At 41.3% G+C, this 14,106-nt stretch overlaps 1 protein-coding gene across 4 annotated transcripts in view; it reads left to right on the top strand.

Moving 5' to 3' along the window:
- LOC117770228 (triple functional domain protein-like) overlaps positions 1-14,106 on the top strand; it is a 79,861-nt gene that overhangs the window by 17,244 nt on the left and 48,511 nt on the right. For all 4 annotated transcript variants that reach the window (XR_004615362.1, XR_004615363.1, XM_034599391.1 and 1 more), the window contains exon 2: positions 2,139-2,189. Coding sequence is in view for 2 of the 4 variants with exons in the window: in XM_034599391.1 (XP_034455282.1) it covers positions 2,139-2,189 (51 nt within the window). In the remaining 2 variants the exon portion in view is untranslated. The remainder of the gene's footprint in view (positions 1-2,138; positions 2,190-14,106) is intronic.

The raw sequence follows: 14,106 nt of genomic DNA, 5'->3' as shown, positions 1-14,106 counted from the left end.
GTGACAATCCGTCAAGCGTAACCACAGCTTGAGTATTTTAATCCTCATAGAACCAACTCAGCAGTCATGCAAGCAGTGGGAATCTTTCCCATCTATTAATGCAGTATGATGTGAACATGGCGTAAGTTGAATGATCACTGTCCTGTGTGTTTGCAACTGAAAGCAGGTGAGCAAGAGTGATAGTCAACTGAAATCTAAAGAGCACCATTACTTTAATTAGATCTTCACTCTTGTAGGTTCTCAAGCAATTACTTAATTGAAACTCTCAGCTGTCACTGCTATTACTCTTAGCTGCTGTTTACAACCTAGTACAGTAACGGTGGGACTGTAATAGAGCTGTGCAATATGACCAAAATAATAAATAAATGTAGACATTAAAACTATCCATTTTAATGTCTACACAACAATACATATCGTTGCATATCGTTTTTGAGTTTGAGGTCTTTTCAGAGCACTTAACTTTACTTTAGAGACTCTCATCCATAGGCTCTCTATGTAGCCTACTGTTTGACATGGATGTTGCATCGGTGGTAAACTAGGTTTGTGAGTCTGTTGTATAGTGAAATAATTTTTTCTGGGCTGTCCCAAGACTTTTCACACCTTAACCACGTCCATTGGACAGCAGTGTCTCCTTATTTCATCTTGGCTATTCTTTTGTCACGTTGTTTCTCCTCCATATTAGATTTCGGTACCCTAATGCAAATTTCCTGCCTGCTTTTCCACATATAATATTGCCATAAAGAGTGTAATTTGTGACACACTATGTGGAAATAAACAATAGGGCATTTGAAACAAAAGGTTTTGTATCAACAAAACAATGTATATTGCTATATCAGTCGACTCAAACCAGAATTTAATAACAATCCACAAATTCATAACACAGACCTTTTTAGTGAAATCTTGATTCAAGGGATTTCACAGTAAATAATAGTGTGGTAATTCCATTTAACCATGAAATGTGTCATAACTGAGCCTCTTTATAGGTGTGTAACATTATCAGAGTGTGTTTACATGTTTCTTTTCCGCAGTGCTCTTTAGCTTGTGGAAGTCTACATTGTAGAATGGAGAAAATGTACATGCAGTATAGGTCTAAATATATAGAAATTAGACTTTCAGTACAGATCACGTATTCAGTGCAACCACCAGCTGCTGTCTGCTTTAATGCAGAACTACGTGAGCTTAAACAGGAAGGAGTTAGCCTGAGTCAGAACAGAAGGAACATGTGTCACTGAGTCAACCAGTCGAGCGTCCAGCCTGTTTACATGTCGACAGCACATGACACTGACTGCATCTTACCCTCAGTCACAGCAGCAGCTTCTCTCTCACACACTGGCTATAGGCTGGATCAATAGGCCAATTGTAGTATTGGCTGGGAGACCAGCGGGCCAGGGTCATGAGTTGTATAGTGATGAGAAAGTGACTCCTGGATGCACTGGCCCAGTGTAAGCAGACCATAACATGGCTGAGACAAGCAGTAGCCTTTTGTTTCATTAGTTGCGCTCAGATTTCTGAAAATTTCAACTGTGTTTGTCATAAACCAAAGTTTTTCCTGCGAGTGAGACAATTTTGGTTTGGTTTTATGCTTTACTGATAAAGCCAATGTTGAAGTTTTCCATCGGGCTTTATTTAATGTGAAAACCTTACTCTGAAAGCCTCAGCTTTGTTTGTACTGGACCAACGGCACCGTCTTCCCTTGGTTGTTACAAGTCTTAAGTCTTATTGTCTTTTTTAGCCACACTAGCCCAAATAGCAATGTCTCAACCACGCTCAGCTGGATTGACATTCAAATTTGGTTCAGACTGTTCATGTCTCCCTAAGGATGAACTGCAATGTCTTTGATGATCCCTGGACTTTGTATTTTGTGCCAGTATCGCGCCAACATTTTGAATCTGTCCAATTTAGTTTTATGACCATCACATTGAAAGTTAGAATGAACCCACATTCAAATTCACTAGATCTGGATTTTAATTTGGATCTGCACTAAATTGCACACATTCATTTGTATCATTCTCCTAAATATGCCAGATTTGTTTCGAGACTGGAGCCAATCTCAGCTGACGTCGGGGTACAACCTGGACAGGTTCTAATTCCGAAAATCCCCATGTTAATATTTTCTCTTCTTTTGTGTGTGCCTACAGATGGATCCCTCCCTAAGGAGCCCAAAGGAGATGTATCGAGTCAGATTGCAGGTAAAACTAACATTCACACATACTGTATGTCAACCCAGACACACTGTACACAGAAAATCCCAGTGGTGCTGCTGTTTTTCCATATGCACACACGCATGCACGCATGCGATCAATATTTCAGTGTTCCCGGTGACAAAGACAGGTCATTGTCACCATTATTTCCCCCCATCATATCTGCCTGACTCCCTCCTCCTTTCCACCCTTCTACTCCTGTTCCCCTTTTTCGTTTTCCACCATCACAAACCATCCTCCGCCTGCCGTGATTGGGTACCTGTCCCTAGCACCCATCTCTGTAGCGACAGGAGCCTCTCCATCATAAGTTGAGATGGACATTGTCTGTCGCTTTCGTTCCTCGTCCCTTTTTCCACTCCTGTCCTCTGTCCATAATGGTTTGATTTTAGATTTGATATTCCCCATAGCTTGTGCTCTTTCCTCAGTTTTGATTTATTCACCCAGTTTGCCTTTCCGTCAACCCAAAAGACATTTCTTTTGTTTCCCTTTCTCTCAGTCATACTTGATTTTCCATTATTTATTGTCACTGGTTAGACCAACCTAAGAGTATGTTATGATGATGGTTTGTTTTGTCATATCAGACGGTTGCTATTTGCCAGTCAGTGCCGTCTTCCTTTAATGAGACATTTGAGGAGACATATGACCACTTTGATATTCAAGATTATTACTCTCCTCATGGACTACGCTGAAAAGAAGAGACTTGCACATTTTTGACTTTCAATAGCTGTAGTCGAAAAGCATTTGCAGTATTGGCCTTGAAAAATCAAAACCCTCCTTAACCATAGATATAAAGGAGGACAGTGAGTTGGCAGGTTGTTCCAAAGCCTCGGGGCTTGATGGAGACTCGTCCAGCGCCCGCAGAAAAAGGCGATGGAACAACACAAATGCAATCATATAGACAATACTTGGCTTCTTTGCTGCTGTGTGGCCGGTCTGTGTAAAGCTGTCAGGGAGACGTTTCTCTGAAGCTTTCTGGTGCTTGACAGTTATCATTTGCTGGTTTCAAGGTGGGGATGCAGGAGATTAGGCCTTGGCCTGACATCCACGTCCACTGGTCTGACTGGGCAGCTGAGGAGTGGGTTGCTGGGGAGGTGGGGGCAGTGCCTGTTATGTAATAACATTAAGGCCTGAGGACCTTGACAGACGTGCCGAAGTGTGCTTTGCACAGAGGGAATGTTGTGGGATTGTCCATTTCCATCTGTCTGTCTGTCTACTTATTTGTCTCTCTCTGTCTGCCTGGTAGTTAAATTTGTGTTAATCCTCAGTAATCGTTGCGTTCTGAAGGCTGAAATTGAATGTTGGCGTCACCTCCAGGTGGCGTATTTGTGCAGATTGGAGGAGCTGAAGCAGAGAAAGGGTTGCAGCAGACAGAGCTACATTAGACTTAACAGTGAACTGCAGCAGGAGTCAATAAGTGAAAAGAAAACAGCTCACTGTGCACTGTGCATTGAATTTTAGTCAGTGGCTAAAATTCACTCTCACTCATTCTCTGGATTAGAATTATATACATGTACTTCCAAATCTTTCTTGACTTTCTCTGTCTTGTCATGGTTTGTCAGAATGAGATCAGGTGGTGTTAAAAGACCCGGACGAATGAACTCTTGGCACCAATAACAAGCAACCTTTTCTCCCTCTTGTCTCTCTCTGTCTTTTTTCCCCTCCTCTTTCTTCCCTCCTCCCCTGCTGTTCGGGTCGCTGGGGTAACCCTGGCCCGTTACTCGCTCAGTTAGCCTACCCTGCTATTAGAGGTCTGGACGGATGGAGAAAACAGAAAGAGGCAGAGATAAAGGAAGGTGGTGCTTTTTCTTGCTCTCTCTCTCAGGCCAAATCTCAGATTTGGGGGACAAAGAGAGGAGAATGAAAGGACCCGGACAGTCTGAGTTGAGAGGAAAATAACACCCCAGGTTGCACTGTGAAATCAATTACCCTGTCAGCTTGATGTTTGTAACAGTTCAACAAGACCTGGTTTTCAATGCAGCGTGATATAAGTGCTGCAGAAGGACCTCTTGAAAATTGTATCTTTCACTGCACACTTAATCTCTTGAATACAACAACTGGCCTCAGACATTGGTCTAGTGGTTTTGAGGTGGATCAGGAGTGTTTGTAAAACATACAGTGATTCCTGCCTCCCTCTGCCTAACAGAGTTGCTATTGGCGAGATGTATTGTCCCACATTGTAGTGAATTGGCACAAATTACAGCTAAAAATATGGGAACATATCACTCTATCATTAGACTTAACAATAGCCTGTAATTGCCTGTTTTCTCTTGTTAACTACACTACCAGTCAAAAGTTTTACAACACACCAATTTCTCCAGTTTTTATTGACATTTCAGCAGCTCAGGTCTTGTTAATGACCTTAAATAGTGCAAAGGTAAGCAGTAAACTTCTCACAGAGAAACAAAACAAAGTTTATGTCACCAAACACTAAAGAATCTTTATTAAAAACAAGCCTTTTTATGGATACGGAATTTGGTTATTTTACAGCTTTCCTGCAGCATTGGAAGTGCCTTGGAAATTCGTGCAAACAAATCCAAAAGGTGCCCTAGGTTTTGACTTGCAATCCCCCTCATCTGTACAAAGACAAACTGTGTTGGTACACCCTCTCATGCATGTTTAGGACAGCATTGTACTGCAGGAGGTAGTGGCGTGTAGTGCTTTTAGAGTGGTGAGGAAAAGGGAAGTGACAATAGAAGACAGACTGGTTGGTCAGCGGTTCATCCCACATGATGGAGGATTCATAAGATGGAAGAGCAGCACAGTCTCCAGACTTAAACTTCATAATGCAGGTTTTGTTAGAACTGGACAGACAATGATTATTTTCCTTTGTAAAATAAGAACACTATGAGCATATTTGGCTGCTGGATGAGTCAAATTCAAACTAAGTTTTAGATTTAAGATCCCATGATTCCTTTTATTCTTTTACTCTTAATTTAAGAGAATAAACCTGGAGGTGTTCATGACTGGTGTTGTTACCCACTGTTGTCTGTGTGTGTGTACAGTGGCATGACCAGTACCAGCTGTACCCACAGTAGGTGCATTGTGTAAGTACCACAGCTGTGTCTGATCCCAACAGCCAATCAGAACAGTCTGATTGGGTCTCCCAATCAGAAGAAAAGCTGGGTAATGTCAGTTCACCACAAAGGAAGATCAAAAACGCAAGTCACAAAAATGGAAATTATAATATCAACGAAAAGAAGAAGAAGGAGATGTACAGTGTCAAACAATGAAGTCAGTTGTTGGGAAGAGAGAAAAATAAATAGGGAAACCCAATGAGAGAATGACCCTGATGAACAATATGTTGTTGTTCTCCAGGGAACATCAGTGTGTCCTCATTACAGTATATCTCAAATACAGAAAAAGTGATGCCTGCATCTGTTACTTGATGGTAATTAATGTGTTGTCGGATTATAGCATTTTAATTGAATGTAGTGTCGCAGATAAGAGCTCCATGATTCTTTGTAGACAAAAACAGGTATCGAGATAAGTGATTCTCCAGTCCTAGCTTAGAAACTGTGAATGTCACACACTAATGTTAGCTTTTCCAGCCAACTATCATGCTACCTATACTAGCAACAAGTATGTAAGCTAAGCTGCTAAAAAGAAATAGAAAGAGAGTCTGATCAAATACACCAGGATCCTAAAATCTGAAGCTACTTTCAGACATGCACCAAACTCCGGATAATTTCATGAGATTGTCCGGAGGATGTCCGATCAGTTGCTCTGGCAGTTGCTCTGGAGTTTCTCCTGCCAGGCCCCCTTGTAAGAACGTGATGACGCATCTAACTCGTGACAAATGTAAAACTGAATAATACAATATCTCAGAAAGAAAAAACTGGTGCCATACACATAGAGTAAGTTTGGCTGTAAACAAATCATTCAATCTTCATAGCGGAATGTATACGTAACGTCCTGCCTCCTGGATGCTCTACCCAGGTGTGACCCCCTAACTGAACACTCTGCAGATTTCTGTGTTGTTGTGAAAGAGTCTGACTGGAGAATCTCCTGCTGTGTTCTTCATATGTGAAAGGCAAACTCCGGAGAAAGTCTCCAGAGTTCATGTCTGAATTACTCAAAGTATTTTTTTGTTATCATACTCACAATGCTAATTCTACACTGAAATACAAGGGCAAAGCAAAGCCTCTTAATTTCCATTTCTTCTATATTGATCAACAACTTGAGGATGATGACTCAGAACATGCAGCTTTAATTTGTTTGCATATATAATTAGCCATCCCTTTTTTTTTTTTCAACCCCTTTTGTGAGTCAGGTATTGTCAGCAGGGTTTTCAGCCAACTAATAGAACTAATGTTTGTTTTCCTTGACAGCTGGATACACCCGATAAAATTGTGACATTTTATCGGGTGTCACTTTATTTGATTTTCAATTTGTACAATGTTTTTCACATTAGGGACAAGGCAATGTCTCTGAAATAACATTTACTACCATGGGAAACTCAAAATTGTCATGCATAAGTGAAGTACTGACATCTCAGCATTTCAGACTATGAAACATCGTCGTATTCATTAGTAAAGTAAGCATTCAGATGCTGTCAGATAATTTTACATTGGCCGGTACCTAATTGTTTCTTAAACAGGGTTCTTAAAGCGTTGTTGATCAGGATGTAGGTCAGGGGTCCAGATCATGGACGCCCTATTCCTGTCCTCTCCCTCAGCATCGAGGAATTCCTGTCATTCCCACACATCCCTCAGCAAGGAATGTCTGTCACGCCGTGAATGTGGGAAGTCCACAGCTATGCAGGGATGTACACACGTGCGCAGTTCGGGTTCTCTTGACCTGCAACAGCTGGTTCAGAAGCGATGTGTGCAAGTCAGCTGCAGGAGCCATTATGAGATTAGGCCTTTATGCGACTGCTCTTTAATCAGATAAGGGCGATGCTGTTAGGGAGTGTGCACTATTTTTGTGGTGTGTAGGCAACTTTCCCCCTCCCTCAACCGACTGACCCACAGCCACCCATTCCAGCTCCCATCCCATCTGTCGGGGACCAGGCAGCTGTTGCATTCTCTATGATTTTTTTTTTGTAAACACAGAATCGCACTCGCTAAACCCCTCCTCGAGGTATTTAAGACAGTGTCTCCGGGGAGAGTTGTAGTGGTGTTGTTGAGTGCTGCTTTGTTGTATCAGCCAGTCTAATTCCTACTTGACCTCTGGGAGGCCCCTTTACAAGTCTCACACCTCTGAGGTGTGTGTAGAGTGTTGACATATTTTGACGAACGCTCACACCAACCCACACACGACCCAGCAACAGTCCTGAAGTGGAATGATCCCTGAGTGTCTTGTGGTAGTTTCCATATCACAAAGAGCGATGAAAGAGCAATGAACATTTCTGAAATTTCCCACTCTTCCCTTGCTCCTTCTCACTGAGGAGTGCAGCAGTTTAGCTTGCTCTTCAGCACTACCCACTTGATGCAGGACTAGCGACGAAAATATTGGGATTGACTTAGGTGTAGGAATATTTTTGGACCGTTTTTTTGTCTATTTCTGTCGTATGGGACTGTTGAACTTCTTGGAAAATACTGTTCTCTTCAGTTTGGGATTATCCGTGGTATTTTACGGCTTCAGCAATGGGCATTGGTTTCTCTGAATTCCTGAATTAAGACCTCATCAACACGGTAATAATAACCTCCTTAGCTGTTGCTAATTGCTTATTGATTATAAATAAAATGAGGAATGTAATGAAACGGCATGATTCGCTTGGTTGGGCTACCCAAATATTTTCTATATGTGAGAAATGTAAATGTAATGTAGACACACAGCACAGTTTGAAATAACTATGATATTTATTTGAAGTCATATCGCCCAGCCCTAATCGTATCTTTTTAAGCCATTTCATCATTTATCACACGTGAGGTTTCTTGATTGACGCATACAATCTTTTTAGTTTCAGTTTACTTTCACTGAAACATATTTTTTTGAACGATATAGTAGATAACACTCAATGTCATTTACAAGTTAAGTACTGTAAGTCAGGTAAAAACAATCTGCATTGCTGTTTTACATTAATGAGGCATTTGCCTAATCATGACGCAACAGTATCTGAGATTTCTGCATAACAGAAATACATTGTTTTCTCATTAAAGCAGTAATAACTATAGTAATTAATAATATTGTGAACGTGACTGAGTTTTTAAACCCATCATTGTTGCTATAGTTCCATCCACACAACGTTTGAAAACTTTGGTCCTGTTTTAGCTTTGTGGAGTTGTGTTTTAATATTGACGTGCAGAAACTGTGACTTTTGGAAATGATGACACAGTCACCACCATTCGCTTCCTGATTGGTTCTTATCACTTACGTCAACAACCAATGGTGAATGCAAAACTTCGCTAACACTGTTCGTAACCCGTTCCTTGTTGTTGTCGGCCCAAGAAAATACATTCCTGCACTTACTTTTTACTGTCACAGTTTTTCCTTTGTGGTGTTTTCTGCAATTAAGCAATCAATTGCGAATAGACAATCTGCTTGCCGTACGCTGTGTATGTGAATGGTCACTAGATACACATTTTCAGTTGTGTGAGTATAGACAGAGATTTTTAATATGGAGCTGAAACGCTTGTCTCGTTGGTTATTTTTAAATGCACTGTTTTTTAAATAAAACATTCAGGTGGATGTAGCCTAAGCCTCTTCTGCACTGTTAGGGTTTCCCCATCAATCTCGAGTCTCTCTCCTAATGCTAAGCAGCTTCTCGGGGTGCATAAATGCAGTGCAGGCATATTATAATCATTACTCCTCCTACACATTGAGGATTACCTCCAGGAACCTGCCTTTCCAATAGACAGGCAGATAAGCAGCTCACCTAATGCCCTCATGAAGTGCACCCAGAGGCCATGCATCCTCACCGTGTGCTGGAGCCCATCAAAATGGTGTGCACTGATCGCGCCGTTTCTGCTTGGAAATGTTTGCAGCAGCTTTTCCATATGGATACGTAGACAGCACCAGAATGAGCGGTTTTGGTTGTCTGCTGGGTTGGAATATCTCCCCTCAGGAATCCCAGGATTAGCCTCAGCTGCTGTGACTGTGCCCACAGTGGATTGGGATCCCTTCAGCACATCGGCCAGTCACTCTATCATTAGCTGATGGTAGCAGCGAACTACGCTCCCCCGTCAGCAGATGAAGCCAAATCCACAGCAATTTAAGGATTTTTTTTTTTTTACAGTTTGTGGAAGAATGATCAAGCATGACTTGCTGGGCAACCAATCACAAGTGGCTATATGCCCAGACTGGCTCCGCCCTCATCCAGCTGACAGGTACTATACCACATCTTGTGGTTGTGTTTGGATGAATATGTGTATACATCCACCATGAGGAAATTTCCTTTATACGAGCTGTAAACTTCTCCTCCTCCACTCATCAGTGGGAAGTGAATAAAATGTTTGCATTCTTTCCAGCAGTCTGTAGATCGACAGAATAGAGGAAAAGAAGCAGGGGAGGAGAAGAGTATGTGTTTGACAGGTTTGACTGTGACTGATTGGTTCATACATCATAACCATCTGTCCTTTCCCTCACTGTGTGTGGCTGTCCACTTGTCATTTTCCAGCCGCTCCCTGTCTGCCTTCCTTTTTTCACACTCTCGCTCGCTGTCCCTCCCTCACTGTCTGTGCCCTTCCTTCTCTCTCCCTCATATTTACTCTTTTTCTCTCAGACTAGTCACGACACAATGACGCGTCCCATTATGTCATAAATATTTAGTAGTGTCTTTATTCCTCGTCCGCTTCTTTAGTTTTTGCTCATTATTCATCCAGAAATTCCTTTTTCTCCAGTGTGACTGTGATTCTGTGTGTGTGTGTCTGTCTGTGTGAGTGGGGTGGGTGTGACCTGTCCACTCTATATTTAGCTGCTGTGCCACTTTCTCCAGTCCCACGACACTGCAGAGCACAGGGAAGTGATGCCTTTGTGTGGTTAAACGTACCTTTTGTATTTGGTATAGGACAAGATCCACCCGAAACCACTTCAGCACTATTAAATGAGCTCAACTGAAGGTTTGCCATGGTGTTCATCATCAGACTAGTTATAGAAAATATGTTACTATGTTCAGACATTTCCAGATAAAATGTCAAAATCGCGGTTGATCTGCAAAAGTGGGGAAAAGGGGTCTGGATGCAGGGAAGGGTCTTTCTTGAGAAGAGTGTGTGTCTGTACTTGTACAGATATCTTTGTGAGGACCATCTTTGGGAAAGTCTGGACATTTTGGCCGGTCATCACTTTCTGACCCACTTGTAATGGGACGTCCTCACTAAGATAGATGTACAAACGTCTGTGTGTTTTTCGGGGGGGATTACAGAGGGTCATATGCGCCGGGGCAGACCGTAATCCATTAGCCGTTCAATTTTACTATACAGTAGCGAATTCACACAGAGCCACAAAGTGCTCACTGTGTGCGCTCTCTTCACACACACACACACACACACACACACACACACACACACACACACACACACACACACACACACACACACACTGTGTTGCTGGTTGTCATCTTGTCAAGATTAGATTTTTCATTGACCTTTGATTATCCTCCTGCTCACTGGCAGCCAACCAATCACACAATGAGTTTGGGGGCAACTTCAAAGATAGTCCTTTGTTCAGAGGATGAACCATTACATGATGAAAATATGCTGACTTATCCATTTGTGTGGTGTGTATCTTGTAATTCACAATCAACATGTACAGTGGACATTTAATTTGACACAGCAGCACTGCTATAAATGTTGAATACGTCTAAACATTACATTACAGTATACTGTTATACAGTATAATGGTGAACATACAGTTTCTTTAGTATATTGATCTGCGGGCGGTTTTAGGTTGTAATTTCAAAATTCTTCTTTTCAAATCAGTTTCTTATTAGAATGCATCGAGATCAAATGATGGACAGTGTGTGGGATTATATTTTCTCCCAACGCAGGTTGGAACAGACAGCTGCTACAAATATAGCTCTGGCCATGGCAACCACAGCATCAGGAATCAGTTATGTTTTGTTCTTTCAGGGCACATGATTGGAAACTAAAGCAAAAGAGAAGTCAGTTTCTACCTTCTATGCAACTATAAATGGACTGTTAATAGTTTTATAGAAGTAAGTGACCATAACATGTCAAACTAAATACCCACCACAAATTCTTAAAGCCCAGGATGAGTTTTGAGAACCTTTTTAGATGGCATTTTTACCCACCAAAATTGAACATGTTCTTTCTCGGCTCACATTCTATCCTTCCAACTAGCTTAATGCACATCGATTTAGTGCTTTTTGCATAATCCTGCTGAGAAATACTCAAATTGACACTCCTGCTATTTCCACAAAGATTGCAATCTAGTCTATGCACGGTTCCCAGAAATCGAGTTAGAGGAAGAGCTCTCTTACTGCATCAACCTCATGTCATGCATCATCTGTACAGGAGCACAGTGGGAAATGTAGTTGATCATGGTAATTTGTTTTTTGTGGCACCCTGAGGGATGTCAGGAGAAAATTGAGAGGAGGAGAGAAAAGTAAAAATAGAGACAAGTCCTGATTCTCATCAATCTCCTCCGGTGGTGGAAAAAGAATAAGCGGCTCATTAGCGTACACTCGTAAATACGGCGACGTGCTGAGAACAGAGACTTGAGTACAATTCACTATTCAAGTGCCCAACAGGGCTGTGTGTCTTTGTTCAGGTTTGCATCACAACAGTAGAACAGGCAGAGAGACAGAGATGTTACCCCTCCTACTTACAGTGTACTTATTGTACTATTATGTAATGCATGCTGAAAATGTGTGTGCATAAATGTGTGTGTGTGTGTTACCAGTTCACCACCACTTATAAGACACTGTAGATGTACTCTAGTGGAAGACAGAAATTAGATAACATGTCTTTTCTCTGACAATCCTGGGTCAACAATCTCTCTGATCACTATTCTTTGACCCCGATGGAAAACGTCATGAGGTCAAGGAAAGATGTGAGGAAGAATCTGTAAGGATTTAGGAAAGGTGTGAAGGGACTCTGACTCTGTGCTGTGTGCGTATAATAATAATAATAATAATAATAATAATAATAATAATAAATAAATAGGACTGAAATGTTAAAATACCACAATATTACAAGGATTATAAGTAGAGTTAGTTGAGCCATTAAATATTTTTTTGTTGAAATAATGAACAGAGCAACGAGCCAGAATGGATAAAATTCAGAGATAAGTCCATATGGTTTCCTGTCATGGTGCTTTTGAGCTTATATGTGAAGTGGCGATTGAAATTACTTTTATATGTGTATGTAGTGTGGATGATGATATTGTGAACTATAAGTTCAATATGCTTGTTGTTCAATATGACTCTTGACTGGGCAGATGTGAAAAAGAAGAAATCAGGAGCTCAGCTGATCCTGTGAGGCTTTACATCAGTTCTGGATTGTGTCACAAGAATAATACATATATATATTTACGTAGATCTGCAGAGGTGCAACTACGATGTTGCGTCACTTTCTCCTTTCCTTTAATACAGGTCCAGTGTTTCCTTTGCTAGAGGAGATAAGATAGGATGCATTGAAGCTCCTTTCCTTATCATTTAGAGAATTTAAACAGCTCTTAGTATGGTGGCTGTGTGTTTGTGATGTACATTGACCTGGGATGTCTCAGAGAGACGGTCACCTCATTCTGACTTGTGTAAAACATGTTAGGAGTTTTGCTCTTGCACTTGGGCTGCAGATGAAAAACAGAGTGAGAATCAGTGGGACGCAGGACGAACAGAACAAAAAGAACAGGAGACACTTGGGTAATATGACTTGTCTGGGTCATCAGTCACACAAAGCAGACCTCTGCTGTGTCTGAAGGACAAAATCTGGGCCCATTCTGTCCACCTGTGTGAGCGTCTGTCTCAGTGTCAGGCCCTGTGTGTTTTGAGGCTGAGGTGTGGGTCCAACCACTTTAGGGAATTGTGTGTCTATATTTAGGAGTTTTTAGAACAGGTTATTGAATATCTCCTGACAGCCATCCATTCACCTCTGACAGAATATTAACAACACAACATGGGGCAACTTTCACACAATCACACCCCTGAGATCCAGACTGACATTTAAAGGGTAATGGTTTATAGCTCAGGTTAGTGTGTTTTATTTTTGCTTTAATTCCCATGCTATTTATCATTTATTATTCCATTAATTCCATGAAATTAAATATATAAACACATGAGTCCTTTTTTTTCCCAAGAAGGAACTACAGTTTTTAGAAATCCACCGTTGAGTGAATGTTAAAGCTTTTATGAAGCAGCTGAAGGTTCAGCCACTGTGTGTGATTCATCAGTAAATACGTGCAAGTAGGACTGGTGGACATTTATTAACAGGGAAAATGTCATAGATTAGTAGTCTAAGAGCAGGCAAACACAGTTGAAGTGGGTAACTATATTTGTATTAATTTTTCTCAGCTGACAGCTTGATGGCCTCCCCCAATGGTGCCATTTATAAAACCCTCTGACTGCGGTTTGTACAGGAGGTGGAGGGAAATTTTGAAAGCTGAGATGTCTCAATTTCTAAAATGAGAACAGTCAGTTGACAATGGCCATAATTTATAAAGTTACAATTAAATGTAGTCATTAGCATAATTGCGGTAATATTTTTTTGTTCTGTAGACTGCAATGCCTGCTTGTCAGTGGGTCAATTGATTTCCATTATGTTCATTTGTGGTTCCAAGAAGTTGTATCGCGTGTTAGGAGCGTCATCAACTCGCTCATGGTGAATCCTGTGGAGGATCTTCTGCTGTGTTCTCACATACAGCCCCTCTAGAGAAAGAAAGCAGCTCTATAGACTTTGGTGCTCCCCTTGCATTTTGGCTTCATGTGAAATGTCTTGTCATTTAGTGGATGCATAGTGAGGGAATGTGGCGCAGACATTCATGGAGCCTGTTAGATAAATTGGAATGT

This window comes from Hippoglossus hippoglossus, chromosome 11, assembly GCF_009819705.1.
Source record: "Hippoglossus hippoglossus isolate fHipHip1 chromosome 11, fHipHip1.pri, whole genome shotgun sequence".
Classification (NCBI taxonomy): Eukaryota; Metazoa; Chordata; class Actinopteri; order Pleuronectiformes; family Pleuronectidae; genus Hippoglossus; species Hippoglossus hippoglossus.
The sequence above is the reverse complement of the archived record's forward strand: the minus strand, read 5'-3'. Positions and strand labels throughout refer to the sequence as shown.